The 26,300-nt window shown below is 38.6% G+C and overlaps 1 protein-coding gene across 1 annotated transcript in view; it reads left to right on the top strand.

The window, feature by feature from the left end:
• Positions 1-26,300, top strand: part of IL17REL (interleukin 17 receptor E like) — an 877,228-nt gene that overhangs the window by 807,562 nt on the left and 43,366 nt on the right. Inside the window, exons 16-17 of the mRNA XM_044088776.1 lie at positions 3,569-3,682; positions 21,433-21,504. Coding sequence (XP_043944711.1) covers positions 3,569-3,682; positions 21,433-21,504 — 186 coding nt within the window. The remainder of the gene's footprint in view (positions 1-3,568; positions 3,683-21,432; positions 21,505-26,300) is intronic.

Genomic DNA, 26,300 nt, shown 5'->3' with positions numbered 1-26,300 from the left:
AGTTCAAAAGATAGATGCTAGAAAACTGGATATAGTGGTCCAAGAAAAGAAGGCAAAGGTAGCATTGATCATTGAAATTGCCACACCCAATGACTATAGTGTATTATGTACAGAGACAGAAAGTCATAAAATACCAGGATCTGCATGCAGAAATGAGAGTAATGTGGAAGAAAGATACCCAGATAGTTCCAATAGTAGTAGGAGCAACGGGTCTTAAAAAAAGAATTTACAATCATATTTAGATATGTTACCAATCCATGTAACCCCATGCGAATTGCAGGAGGAGTCATTACTGGGCACATTGCAGGTGCTGCAAAGAGCACTTTTGGCTGACATCAAGGATCAAAACAATACTAATTTCATGAACTTTAATCATACTTTGACTTAGGAATGGGGTCCATTCCCATCATGGTATTAGAAACTCAAAATATTTGGAGAAATTAGAAAAAGCAGTCTTTTGTGCTTTAACTGGACACCATCAGAGCCACATAGGCTATCTGCATGCCTTAACTGGGCATTATAAGAGTCCACAGGCTGTCCTTTGTGCCTTAACTAGGCAGCATCATAGCTACATAGACTGACCAACATGCCTTAACTGAACACTGTCAGGGTCACATAGGTTACCCTGCATGCATTAACTGGGCACCATCAGAGCCACATAGGCTGTCTTTCATGCCTTAATTGTGCACCATTAAGGTCACATATCCTCTCCTGTGTGCCTTCACTGGGCACCATCAGAGTCACATAGCCTGACCAACACACGTTAAATGGGCCCATCAGTCACTTAGGTTGTTTTGCATGCCTTAACTGGACACCATCAGTGTCACATGGGCTGTCCTGGATTAACTGGCATCATGTGTATCACAGGACATGATGTCAGTTAGCTCTGTCCCTCCTGTTTCTATACTGAAATGCTAATGGCAATCTGCCATATACTTATGGCCCTGCTCCATCATTGTAGATGTGTTATATTGCATGCAGAAACTCCTCCATCCCAGAGTGTGTGAGCCAGTAAAGACACTCCTTCCTTCCCCCACCACGTCTTCCAACAAAACAGAGAATGGGAGTATAGGAATCTGAGTCTAACAAATGTACAATGATGCCTGCTCTGTGAGGCATTTAACATAAACTGGGATGCTGCATTATAACATATTGTAAACTTATTCCAATTACACTATGTTGTTGTCACAAAAACAGAAAAATCCATAAACAGCAGCAAAACAGTGTTACTGGAGTGTTAACGTTCTTCAAACTGCTAAAAATCAACTTATTTCTTACCTGTGCAAAGCTGACAAGTGAGTAAAAACACATTTTGTAATTAAAGAAATGTGTTCAGAAAAAAAGATACAATCCCAAACATTTGAAGAAATGTACTGCTTTTAATATTCCACAGGTGTTGGTCCTTTATATCAACTGATTTTTAGCAAATAACATAAATCTATAGTTGTCATATTCATTCTTAAATAGTAACCTTTAACCAAGTTTGTACACTGTTATAGTTATTGGCAAGTGTGTCATCTTAGGCTCAAAGCTAGACGACAACAGAGTAATACAGTCAACATCAAAATTCATTCTGGTTATGTGTACACACATGACAACAGACTGACTAACATTGTAAATGAGAAGGCTCCAGTAATGAAGGACACTCATGAAATTCCTTGGTGAAGGGCAACACTTCACGAATCATATTCCAGAAAAGCCACTTAACCCCCGTAGTTATTGAGATGGTCTGTAAAGTGAGTAATGAAGGTGTTTGAATAATGGTGCTTGGGCACCGTTAACAAAACGAAACTGTAGCATGTAGTAACAACAGCTCTTGTAAGATTGCAAAAGGGTATATGATATTCTTACAATGCCCACTAATGGTTTGATATGTGAAAAAAGTAATATAATTATAAGCTTGTTATGTTGGTCTACTCTCCAGAACTTGTGATATTGCTTTGATAACAAAGACATAGCAACTAGGAGAGGAAGAACTGAATTTTCATGTTTCTGTAATATAAAGCAGGCATGCAGTTCTTAAATTATGAGTAAAAGACAAGTAGCCATCTGAAACCAAACTATTTGAAGTGATAACTGTAGAACTAAATTCACCTAAACCAGTGTTCATTACTTATTGGCAATATGAGATTGTCATTTAAAAAATAGAACATTGTTTTGTCAATAATAAATGAACGGTATCTTAACTATTATGACATTATAGCTTACAAAGTACCAGCATTGTCTTTACTAATGCAGATGTGTTGCAACTAACTTTGATTGAGAGGCTAACAGAAAATGCACATTCCCAAAAAGGCATTTGTGCAAATGTTACTTTTACATATGATAATTATATTTTTGGGGTTTATTTTTGTAAAAGACTCGTGTTCTATGGACATTAAATGTCAAAATACTTCCAGACTAAGAATCTGTCCTCTTTGTAATTTCAAATAATAGTTTTGAAGTGGTTTTACTAATAATGAACAAAACAACTAAAAAGGTCACACAGAAAAGCCATAGGTCAAACATACCATGTCTATAGCCATCGACAGCTAGTAGAGTTTGGCTTTATTGGCCTGAATGCATCAATAAAAGCTTAAAAACAATCAGTAGCCATGGAGGTGGACTGCTTATAGGTTCTTAAGGGGTCATTGGCATATATCCTGTAGGCCTCCTTCTAAGAAGTTGTAATATTTTACTAATAATGGTAACATATTTAAGCAATAACCCAAGACTGGTATGGGTAATGCTGGATTTACCCACAGTTGCTGTAGTTGATCACAAGATGAAGCCCAAGTGATCAAACAAAGACAACCATGGATAAATCCAGCATTAAACACACCCAGGAATGGGTTATTTCCATTATGTAATCACATTATTTAAGAAAGAAATTGCTTACCATTCTTGAACAGTGGCTTTGTATAATGGCACTGTAGTACTCTTCCGCTTTGTTTCGCTGTTCTCCAGCATTTTCTGCACATGCGGATGAGACTTATGTTCCCACACTTGCACAGAACATTAGTGCTGTCTAACAGAAGTAATGGAGAAAACATAATCTACATTATTTTTTTAAGTATGAGGCAAAAATGTGGACATGAGACTGTATAGAAATACTAGGAAAATCAGGTACATTTTTGTTTCTTTAATTTTGCAGAATGTACCTGATTTTTCTTGTATTTGGTTTGCTATTGTAGTATATATCAACAGAAAAGTCTGGCTGCTCAATGGTACTTCACTGACCAGACTTTTTTCTATTGGTTTATGTTCAATTTACAACAGGCATGCTGGTTGGACTAACCAATCAGCGAGTACTTTTTTTTCACACTAATAAGAAGTCATTGTATAAATAATAATAGTGTAATTAGAATATAGCAACTTTTCTGATAAAATAATTCAAATATACTAACGTTTCTGGGAAAATTATGATTTAAACACTCTACATGGATTAGAAATTGAAGATAATGAAAGAAATCCCTCTGATCACTTTTACATTTCAAGTAAAGCTACTTCACTGAAATGTAACGTTTGTCTTGTGTACAGCAGGATTTCTGGTCTAGTAACATATTTTTTTCTGTGCATTTTGTTGCAGGCATAACAGCTTCTAACGACATGGTTGATAAGTATGTGTACATGGTAACTATAGTAACCTTACTGGTGGTAGCAATGACACTCACAACACTCATTGGGTATAAAACTTTAAAAGGTAAGAATATTTTTGATTTCTTTTTACCCAGAAAAGTTAATTTGGCTTCCCTGTTTCATTTTAAGCTCCCTTAGCTTTTTCGTGTGGTCATAATACTAGATCAATCAACAGTTCAAATTTAAATTAACAAAATATGAATACATTTTTAGCAAATCATATCTGCAATGGAAATTTTTACAAACACTTCCATGTCCAGAATAGATGAAGTTATATAAATCATATCTTAAAGTGAAAGATACTGCATTTATCACTACTAAATTTCATAGTAATAGTTGGACTTGTGCATTGAATAATCATGAGGTTTGAAATTGCATTATATGTCATATCTGAGATACTTTTTAAACGGACATATTAGTTGGTTAATGTCATATCACATATATTCCATAGCGGCTATTTAAGCAACATGACTGCAAATATTGCATCCATACTAATCACTTCTTGAAATTGCTAGGTTATATTCTGAACATTTTTGTGTTCAATATTTGGAATAATGTGATACACTTTACAACTCCTACACTCACAGTTTCTTGCATCAACATGATTTGTTTTGTAGAATAATAATGTTTACAAGACAACTCATAATGGCTGCATGTAAGTACATATTTATGCTTCTCATAGATACACAAATATACACACTCAGTATTTATACTTGTTCAACAATTGTAACATTTGCAAAAACAGAATCAATTTTGTTTCTGTCATGCACACCTAGTCTAACCCTCTGGCTGAAAAATCACTTACTAAATCAAATATTTGTTCCTTTCGTAAGGAAATCTTCCATTGGCACTGTGCTACAGGCAACACTGATCTTTAAGTAATATTAACAGTAATGAGCATTTTATATGACATATGTGATTTAATGCATGTGAGCATTGCTGACAGTCGTGTAATTATTTTTATAAAGTAAGAAACCACACTCGCGTCTATCTATATTTATAGGTTTATAGGCAAGTACTAATACAAGTTACTAAACTATGAAACTACTAGGCTAACTGCCCTTTGGGCCATTTTAATCCTAGCCAATTTCCCTCAAAGGTAAAAATCAAACCATCTACATTGGGTCTGCAAGGTAACCATTATGACAGCCCTCCCCACTAGGTAAATACAAGGCTAGCAACCTTTGTAAGCTATTTTAAGCCTAGACAAATTCTCTTGGTGAGAATTAAATCCCATACCTCTGGTGTGAGAGGTAATCACCTTAACCATTATACCAAACCCACTTGCATTTATAGCTATCTCAGTGAGATTTTGAACATAGTATCATTGAGTGTTCCTCTGGTTTGTGGGATGTGTTTGATGTTATGGTCTGTGGGTTTTGAAATGCTGGAACTTTCTGTCCTACAGTGTATACATTAACATCATTATATTCCAGAAATGACCTATTACATAAATGTGTATATAACTTTTACTGTAATGTATCTCTACTTTCCCCTGCCATTTACTTTTTCCTATATTATGTAATAACAATACTTTTCTTGTTGATGTAATACAACGTTAATTGTCTGTAATGATGCTGTCCAAAACTACTTTTTGTTGCGATGCAATGAGATGTAGTTTCCTTACAATGGCGTTATTCTCTCTATCTTTAAACATTCTTACAGTCATAGATTGTTACTAGGCTAATGACCGGGGGGGGGGGGTATTTCTAAGCCTAGCCAAGTTTTCCAGAAAGCATAATGATGCCCTGTATCCAAATAGGACATTGATGGCCAGGCACGGTTTCCAGGCCTTGTGTATCCAAATAGGACATTGATGGCCAGGCATGGTTTCCAGGCCTTGTGTATCCAAATAGGACATTGATGGCCAGGCATGGTTTCCAGGCCTTGTGTATCCAAATAGGACATTGATGGCCAGGCATGGTTTCCAGGCCTTGTGTATCCAAATAGGACATTGATGGCCAGGCATGGTTTCCAGGCCTTGTGTATCCAAATAGGACATTGATGGCCAGGCATGGTTTCCAGGCCTTGTGTATCCAAATAGGACATTGATGGCCAGGCATGGTTTCCAGGCCTTGTGTAAGTTTTCTATTTCCCATGCACTTGTCTAGGTTGTGCTTAAATTGGCAGTAGACAAACTCATCTTCACATGGATGGGAAGCCCACTCCATAGGAGAGGTATTCTCTGGGACACATATCTGTCTCTCTGGCATGTTCTGTTTAAGTCAGACAAAATTCAGGTTTTAGACTATGTAATTCTGGTACTATTTAACTGACAAATATACAGGAGATTCACAAGTGTTGAGTTATAAGCCAGGCATAGACCACCCCTCAGTAATCTATAACAGACTGAGTAGATGAATAGGGCTTTAAGGCACTCTGCATAAGGCAAGTTTGTTAACCCTTGTGTTCCTTTTGTAAGGAACCTCTGGGGTTGCTCTAGTTGCTCCATATGCCAGGTGAGGTACATACCAAAGGGGCATTGTACTTTATAACTGGTCTGATAAGGGCAGAGTACAGTGCGATAATGACCTCTTTGGACATAGATGCCATGCCCTTATTTATAAGTTGTGAGACATAAAAGGATTTCCTCACCACTGTGGCCATGTGGTGGTCAAAGGTACGGCTACTATTCTTAGGGTTGTATTATCAACATGCATTTAGCTGAGATGGTTGATTTCCCAAAAGGTACAATTAAGCATTTATTAGCATTGAGTTTAAGACCATGGCTTTAGCACCATTTCTAAGTCAGATATAGACCTTCTTGAAGAATGTTAGTGTCTACAGGGGAGTCGATGATAACCCCCAGCTTGCAATCATCTGCAAACCTAGTCGGCCATAAACCTTCAGCATTTGCTTCCACTTCAGAGAAATAGATGCCAAAAAGGAAGGGGCCCAGTACCAAGGCCTGGAATACTCCACTAGTTACAGGCATCTTGGTTTAGATGGTCTCAATTACTTTGACCTCCTGGGTCCTATCTGTGAGCCAGCTGGCTATCCAGCTGATGATCAAAGGGTTTATACATAATTTTGTGAGCTTGCCTATAATGCTTGTGTGGGGTATTGTATCAAAACCTTTGGCCAGGTCGAGGCAAGTTGTATATATAGTGCTGACCTCATCCATTACTTTGGTGACCCCTTCAAATAAGTCCAGCAGATTTAATACTCATGACTTTTCTTTAACAAAGACAAACTGTGATGGGTCCAGTATTTGCAGGTTACCTATGTCTTCATTTATCATGTCCATGATGACTCTTTCCATGGCCTTACATATGAGGCTGGTCAGACTTATGGGCCTGTAGTTACCTAGATCAGTGATTGGAACTTCTTTGTGCAGTCAATGACTGTAGCAATCTGCCATTGACTGTAGCAATCTGCCATTCCTTCGGCACAAAACCTAACTGTAGGCTCCATTTGAAAAGTAATTTAAATAGGACACAGAGGTCATATTTAATGCTATTTAGTAAGCACGTTAGTAATTACATGGCCTGATGTTAGTGGGGTGCACTGATGCAGTGTTTTTGGACTTGAAATACTTTACATGCCCTGCATTTGCTCATGTATCTGTTCTTGTTGTACCAAGAAACCGAGGCTGAGCCTGAAGTTGCTCATGTCAGATCAGTGCTCCAAAAAGAAAAAAAAAAAAAAAAAAATATATATATATATATATATATATATATATATAGGTCTAGGACTGTTGAGTGAAAGCTCGTTCCACCGAAACCAAACCAGGTGAGCACACTTTTGCGAAAGTGCGTTTTCACTGAAAATGCACTTTCGCTAAAGTGAGCTAAAAAAAAAAAAACATGACAGAATGGCTGTTGCTTAGATCATGGTACTGTGGGGATAAGGGAATATTCTCTTATCCCCACTGTACTGCGATCTTGGAGTGAGAATATAAAAGTGGGTGGTGGGGGTGCAGGGGGGCTTGTCCTCTGCATAAACTTGTTTACTGTTTTTTTTTTTTTTTTTTTTTTTAAATGTTATGTTTTGTTTTTATTTGCAGACTTTCATGGAAGTGCGCTCAACTGTTTCAGTTTCATTGAAATGTGTCATCAGTGATTAGTCCTAGATCTATATTATATATATATATATATATATATATATATATATATTTATATATATATATCTGTGTATGTAGGTTTGGCATTAGAAGTTAGAAGTGGGTTCAGTCGAACCCACTTCAGTCGAAGTCTGGAGGCTGAACAGTGACAATGTTGAACCTGACATTATCGAAGTACGAATCTCGTCCCCATCTCAACCCATGTTAAAGCCCGTTTCAAGATTATTGGCAAGTTGTATTTTGACAATGTCGAAATTCGACATTATCATTTTAGCGGAAGTGGGTCGGTAATTCCATCATTCAATGGAATCTGGTTCAATCTTTTATATATATATATATATATATATATAAGGTATGGTTTTGATTTTAGTGTTTACATGGCCAGCTAAAGTTAGACATTTTGCGCACACACACACACACACACACACACACACACACACACAAGCACAAATTTGTTGACACAGGTATACCATAATGGGTGACATTACCAAGGTACAAATGGTGCACTGCTCTAATTTGCCTTGTAATTCCTACTATTCTAATACCCCAAACTACATACCCTGCTACACTTTTCTATCAAAAATGATTAGACTAGATATGTTTTTATATTAAATATGTTTCAGATTGCATTTTAGATACTTGGGAATAGATAAAAGAGTGTTGGATCAAATGGTCCATACCTGAAAATGATTATTTTCACAACTTAAAGGAAGTAAAAGCATAGCTCACTTGGCTTTTCACAGTCATACAAAACTGCACAGTAGCTTAGATTATACCTAATTAAAATTTGCATTTGTTAGCACCCTTCAGGATGCAAGATGTTTGTAAAAAGGAAGTACAAAGCTCACAGACCTCTCTCAGGTCCTGCAGCCAACTCTATAAACAAATCCTTCCACAGACACAGTATACCAGTGACCTTCAACTCATTCCACATTTCTGGAAACTACTTTTAGATGAACATCTTAAGTAAGGAAATAATTTCCTTTCCTACTTGCTGCTTTCAGACTACCTCCTTATATATCACCTTGGTTGTTAATTAAACCTTTTTTATCTGGCAATTTCCTTTGAGAATATTCCCACATAATACTCACACAGTACTCCACACTGCAACCTACCTTAGCATCTTGGTTACTGTTGTTAAAATTACTTTAAAAAGCACAGATCTCAGAGTGGGGTGGGAAAATGCTGGAGAACCAGTGATTATAACCTTGTTTTGTATCTGTACTTTGTAACACTTATTTTTGTGTGTCAGGTGTTGGTCATCTGCATTCATAGTAATCCTTTAAGGTCAGTTTCCTCATTGCATACATAACTGGTGGTATCAATGCAGGATTTAAAGCCCATAGCAACTGTCCATCATATAGTTGATATCAATGTTGCAGATTTAAGCTCTGTAACTCCTGCCTTGTGCTTTTACACCTTGCATTCATTGTAGTTACAGTATGCATCTGCGTGTTTTAGAATGTTCTGTTATGTATTGTTTTAAAGTTTATTCACCTAAAATCTCACACATGCGTACACACAAACACACACGCATGCGTAGGCATGTGAACAATAGACATGTATACTACAACACTGCAATGTTATTTTACTTCTCTCATAAGAATTGCTTCCACAATTAAAAGTAATTAAATATAATAAAATTTCAAGATACTATTTTTCCATTACACTAATTCTTCCTTCATGTCTTCAGTTTCTTTTATTCACTTCCAGGAGAACAACACAAAGCAGACATTTATACCACATCCTAAAACCTATTTTTATTGCTTGTATTGACATTCAAAACTGCATATTTTCCAGACTGCATATGATGAATCTATTTGGAATTTCTTATTATATCACCAAAATTATGGTGTGTTTCAACATCTGCCCAATGAGAAATGACAACTCATTGCAAGAGGCAAGAAATAGGAAGCCAGAGAAGCACCTCAAGACTCATTACTAACTCCCCCAGTAATGAATACCACTGCCTAATGCTCATGAAAGCTAAAGGGCTACCAGTACATTTGAGAGACAACCTCCTACTAGGATCACCAAGTCACAAAGCCCTTTCTCCAGAGACATCACCTCCTCTCAGTGATAAATGTTTCACCAAAATTCCCACATATAATCTCAGGGGGCATCTCTTAATCTCAACTCACGATAATAACTCCAAAAAGTAAACTTTATTGCACTGACCATGCATTCTCTGTCCTAGAACCCAACTACAGGACTCCATTCCTCTCTCAGTCCTAGATGTCTTGGACTTCAGACAACAGCACAAGGACCACCTCTTTACCCAGGCAAAGTGCAGCTGCACTCACTCTGGTCACACTGCATCTCTGTCGCACCCTTTTATCCTTATTTCATCCTTCCTATGTCATCGTATCTTCCCCTTTACTTACTGCCTCTCATTCATTCCACATCCCCCTTCTCTTTGCATCTCTCTCGTAGTTTTCTCTTTGCTGCTCCACTTCCCTCTGCATGCCTCTTTCACCATTTCTCTGTCTTCTCCCCACGGTATCCTGTCTTGCATCTACTCTCACATTCCTCTTCTAACGTCGCCTTCCTCTCTGTATAATGCTGTGCTGTATCCAGAAGCTACGCTAAGCATAATTTGATTTTCCATCCATGTTTTGACTTAGTAAACTGCTTCTTGAAGCGCAGCAGATTCTTGTATCTGTAAATAAGTATATGTTTTTAGCATATCCTTAGTCCTGTAAATATGTTTTGTTAATTTCTTATATGATCTTATTCACCCAGGCTGTGCCTGCAGATACTTCATTGAGATCAGTGCATTACCCAGGTCAACACATATAAATAAATAAATAAATACAATTATCCACATTCATAGTCACTAAGCAGCCATCATCATTTAAGTAAGCATATAGATTATTTCACTGGCTCATTGAAATGTCAGCATTCAAAATCCTGAGTGCTGACACACTGGGTGAAAAAAGATCAAAAATACAAGAGAAAACCAAATCTCAAACATCACTCTTCTCTTTTAAACTTCTTTTTGCCTGCACCCCCTGATGTGGGGGCAAGCCCCCCCCCATATCCCAAACATATGCTAACTGGCTCAGAGATAGAACCCACATGGTCAGAATCGCAGGTGCCATGTCCGAATCCAAACCAGTTACAAGTGGCATCCCACAGGGCTCAGTTCTGGGACCTCTCTTGTTTGGTATATACTCCTCTGAGGTTCAGGCTAACACGGGGGGATTATGGCTGACAAAGTTCACAGATGACTGCAAACTGGGGGCCATAATCGAATCTCCAGCTGACACAAGCATCCTCCAAAAGGGTCTCAAAGAGACGGATGCTTGGTGCCAGAATCACGTCCTCAAGCTAAATACTAAAAAGTGCATAGTCATCCCCTTTGGGAAAAACAAGGTGCCCACAAATTACCACATAGGTGTTAATCCATTAAGTATGGATGAAGTAATTAGAGATTTGGGGACCAACGTAGATAGTAATCTCTCCTTTGATAATCACATTGCCAAAGTGGTTAGAAAGACCTTCTATATAGCCCACCTTATCACGAAAGGGTTTGCATCTAGATCAAGAGAGGTCATTGTGCCCCTCTACTCATCAATCATCAGGCCCATAATTGAATACAATTCCCCTTTTGGGATGTACCTTACCCGACACCTGCAGCAACTGGAGAGACCCCAAAAGTACCTCACCAAGAGGATCATGGGCTACAAACAGATGTCCTATGCAGCTCGACTAAAGAAACTCCAGCTCTACTCAGTTGCTTACCGCCTACTCAGAGACGATCTATGCCTGACATACAAAGCCATGTAAAACCCAGAATTAATGGACATGCTCCACCTCAAAAAATCCAAGTCCCATAGAGCTACACACTCCAGGGACCTAAACCTCAGCACAAAAATAAATAGGACATGCTGGAGGGACAGATTCATTTCCCAGAGGCTCCCCTCACTCTGGAATAGAATCCCAGTTCATGTTAGACATAGCCCCTCGCTGACCCTCTTCAAGCGAAATTTGGACGCGTGGATGGGAAATCGCAAATTCACCCCTGGGATCTCTCCTGTGCCTCTGCTAGACAGAGGCACAGTAAACTAATCTTAAAAGGGTACCTTCTGTGACCTACTTTACAGAGGCACAGTAGGCTAATCTAATAGGGAGGTGGAAGCCAAATACACTCTGGCTAGGCTTATAAATGCCCTAGGGCAGATAGCCTAGTATCTACCTATGAACCTATATATGTACTAACTCATACTCCCATACCACAGAGAAATGGGAATATTCCCAAAAAATGGCCATCTCAGGCTTAGTATATCGAAGTCCATTTTTCGACCATTCAATCTCTGTTTTGGGACCCACTATACTTTTTAAATACTTAAATCCATATATTGATTAGTATATCTACTAATTGCAGTTCAGAAAGGCATTAAGCACTGCCCTAAAATGTCCTGTGCAGGTTTTGTTTTTGGGGCTGAGCAATCAGAAGTCACAGTATTGCTAAGGTGTTTAGAAGATGTGGACCAGTAGCACCACAGTGGTCTTGCTGGCAAAGCTTACATGCAAATGCAACTACTTAAATAGTCTTGCATGCAAAGCCATAGAACATGGACTGTATTATAACTGAAATAATTAATTATTATATGAAAAGTCTTATCAGGCTCAACCCCAGCAGTTTGGCTTTGTCAGCAATAGATCCCATCTAATGAATATGGTAAACTTCTTTGAGAAAGTTGCTTAAGCTGTGGACTGTGGATAAGTTGTGCGCACAGCATACCTTTACTTAGCCAAGACACTTGATATCATACCACATGCATAAAATACACATGTTGAAGGAGCTCCTAATTTACCATATGTGGTTAGGTGGATAGTCAACTGGTTTAGAGAAGAGACACAAACAGTAACAGAAGGAGGTGTGTCCTCTGAGTGCATGAGGGTGACCACTGGTGTTCTGCAGGGATCTCTGCTGGAACCTCATTGTTTGTCATCTACTTCTCAGAACTTCACTTATCAGATGATGATCTTTGGTTAACAAAGTTCATGGATGACTGTAAGCTGGGAGTCATCGTTAAGTCCCCCTCCGACTTACAGGCACATCAGCTAGAGCCTGCTCTTATAAATAGCTGATATACTAAAACTGGACTCAAGCTCAATGTCAAAATTGCAGCATTGCAGCTTTTAGCAAGCAGCACCTAGGTCCAGCCTATAGCATACATAACACACTACTTCAAGTATGGGGGTATAGCTGTCTTATATTTAACCATTGTGTTGCAACTGTGCTTAGGAAATCATTTCACCTTGCACAGCTCAAAGCAAAAAGTATTTCTTCCAGATCAAAGAGGTCCTCACCTCTTTGTACTCCACTTTGATTAGATCTATCAGTGAGTGCAGTGCCCTGTTTGGGATTTACCTTATTAAACATATCAAACAATTGGAAAGACCCAAGAGGTTTGTAACTAAAAAGATCAGGGGCCTAAAAGATCTGAGCTACAAAGATATCCTACACAAAAACACAAACCCAAAATGAAAGAAACAAATGTTACCAACTGAATGGAAAAAGCAGACCCGGAACACTTTTCACAAAAACCACGAAACACCGTAGATTCCAGCCAGTATTTTATTGATGCTTCCTTTTACCTCGGCCAGTATGCCTTCAAACAGGAATAAATTATCAGCATCAAAGCCTTGCTTTAAATACATTTTCAGAACCACTTTGGTGTGAATTAACAACTCATTTGTACTAATTAAACAATTACATTGGTTTTTAGAACCCAGATTTTAAAGTGACTGTGCAACTATATTAACAGAAAAGTGCATATAAAACCTACCCTTTGATAAATGCAACAAAATGGGAATGCAGGATCAACCAAGAATTACATTCTAAGCACAATAAATACAATTTCATGAATGTATATACCATAAATTTAAACTCAAACCTTCATTCCACATAAATACCCTAAAATAAAGTCACACTATATATAATATAATAATAAATATTTTTTTCACAATACAGCAATACATTTAATAAATATTTATTTTATATATTTATATGCAGTTCCTGATTCAGACCCCTAGGGTTTAGTGTGTTGAAGTTAATAATAAATTTAGCTTCAAAATTGTTTAATGCATAAGAGAAATTATCCCCTTGTGTGTGCAACAGTTTGGCTAAACTGCCAAAAAATAAACTGGCTGCTGAACCCCCATAGGCCTTGTGAAAGTGGTGAGCAACAGGGCTTTCAAGTCTGTTGTTTCTGATGTCTCCCAGATGTTTTAATATTCTATTTTAACCATCCTCCTAGTCTGTCAAACATACCATCTGGTTGGTGTATATCCACAACCCAGAATATATACCACCCCACATGACCTACAGGTAAAATGGTTCCTTGCTATATATCTAACACCATTTATCTTTCTACCATCCAAGTTTTTTAACCTACAACATACCCTACATCTACCACAAATGTAACTCCCCATAAAAACTCCTACTATTGGAGGTTTTCTCAAATTCAATAGTTCCTTTAAATTAAGAAACCTGCTGTAAGAAAAAGTAACTTTTTTGGGGAACAAATATCCAATGTTGGTCATCCTCACAAACAATGGGACAAAATCTTTTCAACAACTTTTTAAATGTTACAGACAAAGAAGAAAACCTTGAAACAAAAACAATCTACTTTCTTCATCAGTTTTCTTAAAATCTCCTCTTGTTGCCTGCTTCCCTACCATCACTTATTCCCAACACCCTATCTTCTGCCCTATCCAAACATGCCATTGAGTACCCCCTATTAAATAACTTTTGTCTGACTTTCATGAACTCTTTCGGAATACTTGACTTATCAAAAGTGTTGCTGTAAATATGCTTAAATTCTCCATATGGAAGGGAAGTCAAAAGGTGGGGTGGATGCATACTTTCAGCTGATAGGAAATTCTTAGCAGCTGACTTCTTAATGAAAGTCTTGTAATGGATTCTATCCTCTGCCACAAAAAATTCCACATCCAAAAAATGTATGCTAACCTTGCTGACTTCAAAAGTAAACTCCAGGCCCAGTGGATTCTCATTCAAATGTTGCATTAAACTTTTAAACTCCAGTGGATTACCCTCACAAACAAAAAACATATCATCAATAAATCTTTTATAAATAACTTGATTAACATAAAAATCAGTGTTGTACATGTACCTGTTCTCAAATAAATTCATAAATAGTATAGCATAAGCAGGGGCATATGATGCCCCCATTGCTGTTCTTTCCTTTTGCAAAAAATACTGTCCCCCAAAACTAAAACAATTATGTGTGAGGGAGAACTCCAAGAGCTGTATTAAATAATTTGTCTGTGGGCCCTCACCCAACATGGAAGCCACAGCCTCCAAACCCCAACGATTCCTAATACTTGTGTATAATGACTTTACATCAACACAAGCCCAGTAGAAATTCCTACCCCAACATTTTCCACCAAGTAAATCACACAGTTTGTTAGTGTTTTTAATATATGAATTTACCTTAGATAAATAACTCTTCAGTTGGTGGTCCAAATAAATACCTAAATTTTGTAGGTACAAACCTTTCCCCGAAACTATCGGTCTTCCCAGGGGATTCACTATGGATATGTGTAGTTTTGGGATTATGAAGAATGTGGCATCCCTGGGGCTCTTTACATACAATTTTATGATGTCAGCAGCTGAAATGAAACTCAACCTTTCACCCCTTTCAAGAAGCTCTAACAACCTTCTATTAAATTCTTGCACAGGATTTCTTGCCAATTTGTCATACACTGTAACATCCATAAGTAAACTTTCAGCTATTGTTACATGCTGTGTTTTTGAAAAGAAATCACCCAGTTGCCCCCTTTATCTGATTGAGTAAATGCATACTTATCCTTCTGCTCCCTCATAACTTGTAAAGCATTCCATTCACTTTTGTTTAAGTTATAGTTATTAAAGCTTTTTCTAACTTTGGTGTATTTCATACATAATTGTTTAAATAACATGTTTTCAAAAGTGCAAATAGATGAAGATACTCTAGGAGGCATGAATGTACTACCTACAGTCAACATTGGCAACTGAAATTTACCATAACCTGTGAAGAAACCTACATTCTCCCCATCATTATTTAAAACATCACTTTCCACATCATTATTTACATGCGTGTTTTCCCAGTCAAAAAGATCATTTTCATGGATAGATAGATTCAACAATGAATCATTTAAACTAACTTCATCTTCACACAACATTGAATCTAATACATTAGTTGCTACATCCACCTTTTTGTTGTGAAAAAACACCCAAAGATGTAATTTCCTACAAAATCTACTGACCTCAAAAAATAAGTCAGCTAGACTGGGAAATCTTGTATATACAAATTTCATACCATTCTTAAAGACTACTTCCATGTCATGATTCAAAACAAAGTCAGACAAATTTACAACTTTAAAGTCATTAAACACACCATTTCCTTTCTGTGCATTTTGAATTTGGCTATCATGATTGTCAGCATCGAAACCCGAAGCCCTGATTTGGCATACGGTAGTTCCAAGTGCTCCAGAAATACCAATTCTTTCCTTTTTGCCCAGTGCTGTTGCTGAAATTCTTTGCCTGCCATTTTCAACCATGACCCCTCGTTTGATAGGGATTGGAATGCTGTTCCCGATCTCTGGCCCCTTCCATGTTCAAATTCTCAAAAGAAACACTTTTTCTACTGGAAGATGTTTCCACAGATGAAACCGATGAGTCCCGCATCTCGTGAGACCTACTCCCTGTTAGTGCCCTGGAGGATCTCAACCTCCTGGGCTTCCTCTGCCATGAAAACAATGAATTGTTCTTATAATCTTTTATTTCCCAGTCACGTTTTCTTTTTTTACGTGAAATAACACAGTCTTCCACTTTCACTACATGATGAGAAAATGTGTCTCCCGACACAGAGTTAACCAAAGTTTCCTGCAACTGCAGGATCTCACCTTGAATTTTCTCCTGTTGCCTTCTCTTCCATTTAATTAAAATTCATAACAAACCCAGCATACATGTTAGAGCAAAGGATTTCCACTCCCCCATGAGAGCATTCTCCTTATCGGAGAAGTCATACGCTGGCAACTTGTCTATCCTAAGCCCCCTTGGTGTGATGTTCAAACTCACATACTTCTCCAGGAGCTTCATATCATAACACAGTGTCACCTCCTTAATAAGCAGTTTTTTGAGCTTAAAAAATTATTATCATGTTCCTCGGTGACCCCCTTGGACCATGAATCACCTGTGGCCAATTTTGCATCTCTTTCCTTACAAAATACGGACAGCAGCAACAAATTCTCAGCTTGAGCCCCAGCGATAATAATGTACTTTGACCATTCAGTAAAATAAACTGCAAAAAACAGGAACCCAAAACGAAAGAAACAAATGTCACCAACTGAATGGAAAAAGCAGTCCTGGAAAAATTTTCACAAAAACCATGAAACACCATAGAGTCCAACCAGTATTTTATTGATGCTTCCTGGTACCTTGGCCAGTATGCCTTCAAACGGGAATACATTTTCAGCATCGAAGTCTTGCTTTAAATACATTTTCGGAACCACTTTGGTGTGAATTAACAACTCATTTATGTGTAGTTAAGGTTTGAGTTTAAATTTGTGGTATATACATTCATGAAATTGAATTTATTGTGCTTAGAATGTAATTCTTGGTTGATCCTGAATTCCTATTTCATTGCATTTATCAAAGGGTAGGTTTTATATGCACTTTTCTGTGATATAGTTGCACAGTCACTTTAAAATCTGGGTTCTAAAAACCAATGTAATTGTTTAATTAGTACAAATGAGTTGTTAAAACACCAAAGTGGTTCTGAAAATGTATTTAAAGCAAGGTTTTGATGCTGAAAATGTATTCAGGTCTGAAGGCATACTGGCCGAGGTACCAGGAAACATCAATAAAATACTGGTTGGAATCTACGGTGTTTCGAGATTTTTGTGAAAAGTGATCCAGGTCTGCTTTCTCCATTCAGTTGGTGACATTTGTTTCTACAAAGATATCCTGGAAGCTTTATCCTTTTACTTAATTTCTTATAGATTCCTTATCAGAGACCTTTGCCTTGCTTATAGACTATAAGGGATTCAGTAGTTCAAGAACTCTTACATCTCAAAAAAATCAGATAGTCCAGCTACCACCAGAGACAAATATCTAAATCTACTTCTGCAAATAAATAAGACTAAGAGGAGGGATAGATTTAACATGTAGCATCTACTCTTTCTCTCAAACAAGCTCCCTTTCCAAGTAAAGCAGTGTGACATACTGCCTGCCTTTAAAAAGTAGCTGGACAACTAGATGTGTCCACATACTCACTCATGGTATGATTGACCTGACCCACCTTGAAATAAGAGGCAAGGCCTAAGGGTGGTTACTTGAAGGTAAAAATGGCCTTGAGACTTAGTTGTCTTGTAGCTCATATGATTTTATAGTTTACAGATTCTGATCAATAAAGAGGTTAAAAAAGAATACAACTCCAGTGCTTCTTTTTTTTCAGAAATCTGATTGTAGAAAACATTTTTTGAGTTGACTACTGAATGTGAGATTTCTTGCTCAGTCTTCATTGTGGATGAAAATGAAACATGCACAAACAACAAACGGAAGCATTTGGTCAATTACAAAGCTGTTTATACTTCATATACTAACTCCATGAACACCTTACACAGGAAACATGCAAGTATAAGCTAAAGTGTACTGGCCACTTTCAGAAGCATTTTTGTTTTAATTTAGTTTCCCATTATACTTCTCATGATAAAGTTGTGATTTTGCAAAAAAAAAAACAATCAAATTATAGTGTACTGTTTAATTGTTAGTTTCACTGTTTACTCATTTTTTTCTGTATGACCATACCCACAAAATGACATCACAGTAGGTACTGAACAGTGCTTCACATAAAATTGCATTGCATTATGGGTATACATACACCTTAACTCTTTAGAGAAGCAGCTTCTTATTTACATTGTGAATGATATTTTTAAATGTATTTATTTATTTATTACTACTTTTTGAACTGATCTGTTAACCATTTTGAGTCATGACCTGGCCTCACAGAAAGACGTGTGGTTTACATTGTGACAGTCTCTTTTTCCATGATCTCCAAATGCCACAGCCTCTCTTCAGTCTCCAAATGTTGCAGTTTCTCTTTAGTCTGCAAATGTTTGGCCTCCAGTTCAAGTCACTTTAACTCCAGATGGATTTTAAGTCACCTGAGGAAAAGGTGAGCTGTCCTGTTTCTGAAGACTACACATCCCCAACACCAAACTGGTTGTCCTCCTGGCCACTGTTCTGCTCTGCAGCTGCAATTAAGGCTGAAATAATTTCCTCAGTAGTCCAGTTAGCACGCACCAGTCGTTTGACCTCACATATCTTAGCCAGCTGATTCTTGTCAGCTTACCATAATCCTCTCCTGACATCTTTGCCTGCATTCCCTGACTAAAGTAAACTAAACTAAACTAACAAAAATGAATAAAACTGTTATGAAAATGAAACTCTGAATATTTACCTTATGGTTGTTGAGACTGCACACACCTTCAGTGACAACTGCCCATGGGCTACTGAAATTCAATTAATATCCCACCACTTTGCCACCAATATGTGATGGCCTCCCTCTACCCCTAGCCAACAATCAGGGAGCCTCAATCCTCACCACTGACACTGGTGAGAGACAGTCACTAAGAACAAGAATGAACTTGCACAGTATTTTAAATGCAGCTTTCTGCATCAAGCACAATTTTCCCCAAGAGCACACAGGGCAGAAAACCTGCTCCAGACCTGGAACTGGACTCTCTGTCTATCCAGATCCCAAACAAGACTCACTTTGGATCACTGTGTCCCATTTCCAAGTAGCTGACAAGCCCACAGGTGGATATTTGATTTTAACACACACACACACACACCTCCCTGGCTGGTACAAATTTACTTGCTATACCCCTTCTGCCCAGATGATAAGGTAACCTCACTGCCACCAGTCAACCACTGTCAGGCTCTTACAAGGGTATCCAATCATACTGAGTAAAATCAATAATAACATAAATGGTTAAGTGTAACCAAAGTAGCCAGGCTTTTCAGAGTGGGGAAGGCATCACTAAAATAAGCACAAGTGCTCTCAAGATTTTAAAAGTATTCTCTAAAAGACCAGCCACAATGAAATGTATAAAATATTTAATAATAAATAATAAAACAGAAAGCATGAGAATACTAAATATCTAAGTACAATAAACATCTGAGTCTCAATCACAGTAGAAATAAAAATAAAACAGTTGGGCAAATTCAAACAGATGCAGAAAACACTACTTAACTGATCTCACTGTATTTCCTGAATGTCTAAAGAATAACCTTTCCCTAGCTAACAATTTATACAGCAAGGCAAGATAGGATGCTGAGATGCTTACTTCCATAAGGCAAGGTGATGAGCTTCTAACAGTCTGAGCTGAACTCAGCTGACTGTGATAGATTTTTATGTCAGGTTCCAAAGAAAACAAAACAAAACAAACTGTTATTAGAGTTCCATCCTGTTAGTCCTGGTTATAGAATGGCATCACAGGTGATCACCTGACTCTGGTACAATACACATTCACAGCTTTGCTAAGATCTATTGCCGTATTTGAAAATTATAGAACAATTTAAAAAACCTCTACTCTTCCCTTCCAGAATTATTTGTTTAAACATGAACAATTAATCAGTTATAATATCACTGTTGAGACATTTTGAACACATGCATCTGTACAAATCAGTGGGATAGTCAAATGACACAAAATTATTTACAAAACTCCAGCTAAGCATGCTGGCACACATTACCTATGCACTGCCCTATTCTCCCTGGCACAGAAGGCAATACCTCACATCATCACATGCATATTGAGTAAATTTTCAATAAAAATATTCTTTATATTGACAACAGTATGACAGAGTGAGAGAGACAAAATAATAATATTTGCAGAATATTCAGATAATATGATGCCATAATGAGCTTGAGTTGATTGTTCAGTATACAGTATACAAATACTGGTCTTTGACAATTATGAACATAGCAAAGATAGAAGGTCTTGCATATGTCACACTGGTTCAGTGTTGTTTCATCCACATTTAACCCTTCCTCTCTCATATCTTTTCACAGCAGATACAAGATCATACATACAACTTCCAATGTACCTTTCCAACTCTGTTAATGTTACAAATACAGATCCACTTGTTTTTAAATTGATTTCCGTCTAGTTAGTCCACACATACTGAATAATCCAAATAATTATGTATTGGTAAAGTAATACTTCTGCATTCTAATTACTTCCTTAAACTAATTTATGCACTTTGTTAAAATGAAACATTTTATGTCTGTATTCTAGCAAGTGGAAGCAACTTCATGTGTTTAACTTGCTCAAAGTAATACTGAATGTTTCCGTGGAACTCTGAAGAATATACAGTTACTTTATTTGTACCCTACTGTGTTATTATTAAGTAATGTGTCTTCTGAACAGTAGTGTGAATGTTTAAGATGATCATTTAAGTTGGAACCTATTTGTATTGAGCCACTGATCAAATGTCTCTGGTCAATCAGTGTATCACAGTTACGATATAGAAATTAATTATTTTATTAATTGATTAATTCGTTAGTTGGATGAATGTATGAATGACTATATGCATTACCTATTAAATAAATAACTGAATGAATAAAAATCCTAATGCATTACCTATTAAATAAATAACTGAATGAATAAAAATCCTAACAGACAAATAATCAATTTGCAGTTAATTTCCAAACTTCTTTTTTCTTTTTCAGTGCTTCAGAGAAGAAAGTATAAGTTCAAGAGAATTTTAAAAAGTCAGGTTCATCATATATCTCTCAACCCAGGTACAAATGTTATATTTCAGACTTTTATAATTATGTGTTGAAATATATTCTATGATATGCTGATTGCCCCAAACGTTGCAGTGCTTTGGTGTGTTCTTCCTTCTAGTCATATCCCAGGTCTCTGCTAAAAATGGGCTCTTGTGACCCAGTTGGATTTTCCTGGTAAAAAAATGTCAGTAAATAAATATCACTTCTGTACAGGTGTTTGCCAAACAATCAAGAAACAGAAAAATGAAGTGACTTCTAATATCACCAGAAGGCTTTGTTTTGTGTGTGTCTGTGAGAGAGACAGAGAGATAAAGAAAGACTAGAGCTTTACTAATACTGATGAACACATTTTGACTTTTTTGTTTTCTTTTCCTTCTTTTTACCTTTTTTTCTGTGTTTACCATTTAGGAGGCTTGTGGCTTACATAGTCTAGGGTCGCTGAACATCTTTGGGAGATTAATAATAGAAGGTCAGCTTAAGCAGTTTGTGAATGAGCCATACAGAGGAACACACACACACACACACATAAATATACAAAATATATATATATACATATATATATATATATATATATATATATATATATATATATGCATAACATGCAATTAGAAATATGAAAATTGGCTAGGCTTAAAGTGGCCCACAAGGCAGCTATGTGAGTGTATGGTGGGGGAGGGGGCATTTGTGTGTTGGACTTGGTTGTTATGTTAATGGAGACATCAGTCTTTGTTTTATAGCTGGCCTGGGTCATGGGTCATGCTGTAATTATACATTATATACTTCATTAAGGATGAACAGTAAGAGAACATGGGCTTGAAGCCATCTTATTATAAAAGCAAAGTAAATAAAGAAGAAATAGGAGTACACTAAGAAGATCCCGTCAGAACTCCTTTTTAGTGGCCCCACCTCCACTGCCCCACTTCCATGCTGAGTTTACTAGACATCCTTCTACCCCCTCAGGGCCTTGCTGGTGTTGCTGGCGCCAGTTGTGGATCTTAAGGGTACCATGAGGGTTTAGCCCTTTTTGCTTCCATCAGGTGGGGATTTTTGTTATGTCCGAGGGCAAATCCCCTCTTTAGACAAAAACTCCCCTTTAGGGAGTACCACCACAAGTGCCCATCCCTACCTGCCTCTCTGTCAGTCACCCGAGCTGCTAATCATACCCAGGTTAGCTGGGCTATAGTAATTGCCTTATCCCTGTATGCCACCAGAGTGACTCTAGAAGGGATCTCTCTCTAGACAGTCCCCGGGATTCATGAAGCTTACGCCAGGTGAAGGAGTAGCGTCGGCGTTCCAACACCAAATATGGCCACCGAACGATCTAGGTACGAGCCATTTCCACATGCACTATCTGCGTACCTTATACCCGCACAGCTCCTGAGCTCTGTATGCTAATTACCCCATGTGCAGCAGTGTAGCATGCAAATGAAGGTATGTAGCAATCCAGGAAGTGGTGCAGCCATAGTGTAAGCATGCAGAAATGTAAACCGTAAAAAAACGGTTTACATTTTTGCAAACATAAAATCGGAGCCATGACAGCAGACAAAACACAGGTATTATATTATTAATATATGCCAATGGCTAAGCATATAGCCACTGGCATAAAAAAACATGTACAAAATATAAAATGAACATTTAATATATATAGTCGCACTATCGCGATGTGGAAGTGCAGGGCAGTGACACACAAAGGGGATCGCAAGGAAAATATAAAAATATAGAATAAAACTGCAATGTAACACACATCCTGATTTCCCCATAATAGTCAGTGACAGGCATGCTACACCATACTATGGCGCAAGGGTTGCTAAGGGACTGTGACAGTGTTATGCACAGTAGCTAGGAATTAGTAGGCAATGCCATGCAAATGAGAGGAGTAATAGTGACTCACAGATTCCCCACTGGTGTAAGGATGCACCACACAGCATAGCGTTATAACACCGAGGTGAGCCCCTGAGATAAAGATGACATCAAGAGAGGGGTGTGTCACCATTGCTGTAAGCACATTGGAGTATTGTTAAACCAGTTTGCCCCTAGCTAGGCAAAGCTGCAGGATAGGGGTGTGTTGAACTGGCCATAGCTTTGCTTAGCTGACAGTACACAAGGTAACCGAGTATGCATGTGAACGGTGATGAAAACGTGCGTAAACCCAATTAACGGGTTTGCTTGGCACGCACTGCAGCTGAAACAGGAAGGATCTAGGAAAGAAATAAGGAAATGCTGCAGCAGGGAAATTGGAGTACAAATGACTATTTAACACCTAGGAGCCATTGACAACAGCTAACAAGGCTGCAAGCAGCTACCTGCAAAACAGGAAAGGGGAGGGGCTGTTCTGCAAAGAAAACAGTAAAGTGTCAAAGCAGAACAAAGCTGATTTGCAGTATATCAGCTACAAGACACATTTTGCCATGACTGGGTAGGGAAAGTACAAAACAAGAAAGAGGGCAGGTGGATGCATGCCTGATAATGGGAGTGGATCCAGGTTTAAAAATGAATTAAAGAGCAACAGATTAATCAAGGCAGGCAAGCATAACTCCACAGTAAAGGCCCCACACTTGCTGTACTCATTGCAAAACCTATAATTAAGATACTCTGCAGCTGGAATAGCTCATACACACCCAATGACATCAGCAGCATCCATAGCACAATAGTATAAAGTATGAAAGCACCTCACACACATTTGTGTATTTCCATACACTCTGCACCAGTGGTGTATACAGATGAGGAACATTTAGTATGTACATGTTAGGGGCTGCCATAGCTTTGATCCACCAGCATGTGTTGGAGACTGAAGGTGGTGTGGATGATGATGCACATGACCACCTCAGGCAGCAGAGGAGAGGAGAGTATTCAGACCCAGGGTAACCTACCAGGGGCTACATAATCTGGATATAGTAGAGCATTACAGGGTGGACAGGAACATCCTACAGCAACTTGTGGAGCTGTGCTGGCCACACCTCAGAGCCAGAACAAACAGAGGAGAACCCATCCCAGTGGATACGAAGGTATGAGTAAGCCTGAGAATACTAGCTACAGGTACCTTTCAAGGACCAACTGGGGATATCATGGGTATCTCACAAGCATCAGCATCCAGGGTACTACACCAGCTCCTGGACGCCATGTTAACACATGCCAATGAGCACATATTCTTCCCCCAAATGCAGGAGGAGTTGGCCAGCAATATGCATCTCTTCCACCATGTGGCAGAATACCCGAAGGTACTATGTGCAATAGACTGCACTCACATACACATCAAGTCACCACCTGGTGAGCAGCGTAGGTGCTACATAAACCGCAAGGGATATCCCTCCATCAACTGCCAGGTCATGTGCAATGCCCAGGGCATTATCATGTATGTGTGTGCTGGCAGCCCTGGACGCTATCATGACTCCTACATCTGGCATGCCTCACAGCTGTATCAGGTATTTGCCAGGGGGGACATCCCAAATGGCCACCTGGTGGGGGATGCTGGCTATGCACTGGAACCGTGGATGATGACTCCCATCAGAAATGCACACACACCCATGCAGGAATGCCATAATGAGGCACACGCACAAACCAGAATCATCATAGAGTGAGTGTTTGGGATGCTGAAATCACAGTTCCATTGCTTGGACATATCTGGTGGAGCCTTGCAATACTCTCCAGGCACATGTGCCCACATCTTCATAGTATGTGCCATGCTACACAATATTATCCTGTGGAATCAGCTGCAGCAGGGACAGAATGGTGAAGGCCCTCACAGCCCACCACCATTGCCAAGGGCCCCACAGGCACAGAGGTACTCAGACCACGAACACCCTGAGCCAGCCCCAGTAGGCAGACAGAGGCATGCCCAGTATGCCCAAGCCTTGGCAAAGAGGGAACGTATAGCACACAGACTGACAGTGTAGGCACCTAGGGACTGACACCTTTCTCCATCTGCACACACAGTAAAAATGGATGGCACACACACACAAGACTACCTGTAAATTGTCATGTATAGGCAGTCTACTGTGTGCACCCAACATAGGCAGCCCTCAACTATTGCACATACAACTGCCATTGGCACAAGGTAAGTCAGCACCTGAACAGTAAATTAAGCTATCAGCATGTGCTGATACTGTATGTATAAGTTCATAGGTAGGTACTTGGCCAACTGCCAGAGGCCATTCATAAGCCTAGCCAAAATGTGTCAGCTTTTGCCACCCCATTGATTCATTAACTGTCCCTCTGTGGAGCAGAGCCAATGGTGGCATCCCTGGGGTGTATACACTGTTCCCCATCCACTCTTCAAGGTTTCTCTTGAAGAGTGTTAGTGAGGGACTCTGTATAATGAAATTAGGGATGTTGTTCCAAAGTATGGGGAATGTCTGTGACAGGAATCCGTCCCTCCAGCATCTTCCAGTTATTGTTGTGGCAAGGTTCAGCTCACTACAGTATGTGGCTCACTGTGACATGGATTCCCATAGATGGAGCATATCCATTAAGCCTGAGTTTGACAGGGCTGTGTTGGCCAGTGGAGATGATCGCTGAGTAAATGAGATGCCACTGAGTAAAGCAGGAGTTTATTCAGTCTGGCTGCATAGGGCATATGTTTTAGGCCAGTAATCCCCTTGGCGAAGTACATTTGTGGACCTTCCAGATGGGTTACTATACCCTATGATGGGACTGATGAGTGATGAGTAAAGGGGCACTATAACCCCAGTATGTCTAGATGGGAATCCTTTAGTAATCAGATGGCCTACATAGAAGGATGTCCTAACTACTTTGGAGATATGATTGTAAAAGGAGAGATCACTATCTACCTTAGTCCCCAGATACCCCAT

Source organism: Protopterus annectens, chromosome 11.part0, assembly GCF_019279795.1.
Source record: "Protopterus annectens isolate FY-2018-M chromosome 11.part0, PAN1.0, whole genome shotgun sequence".
Taxonomy (NCBI): Eukaryota; Metazoa; Chordata; order Ceratodontiformes; family Protopteridae; genus Protopterus; species Protopterus annectens.
This window is presented reverse-complemented; position numbering and strand designations above follow the sequence as displayed.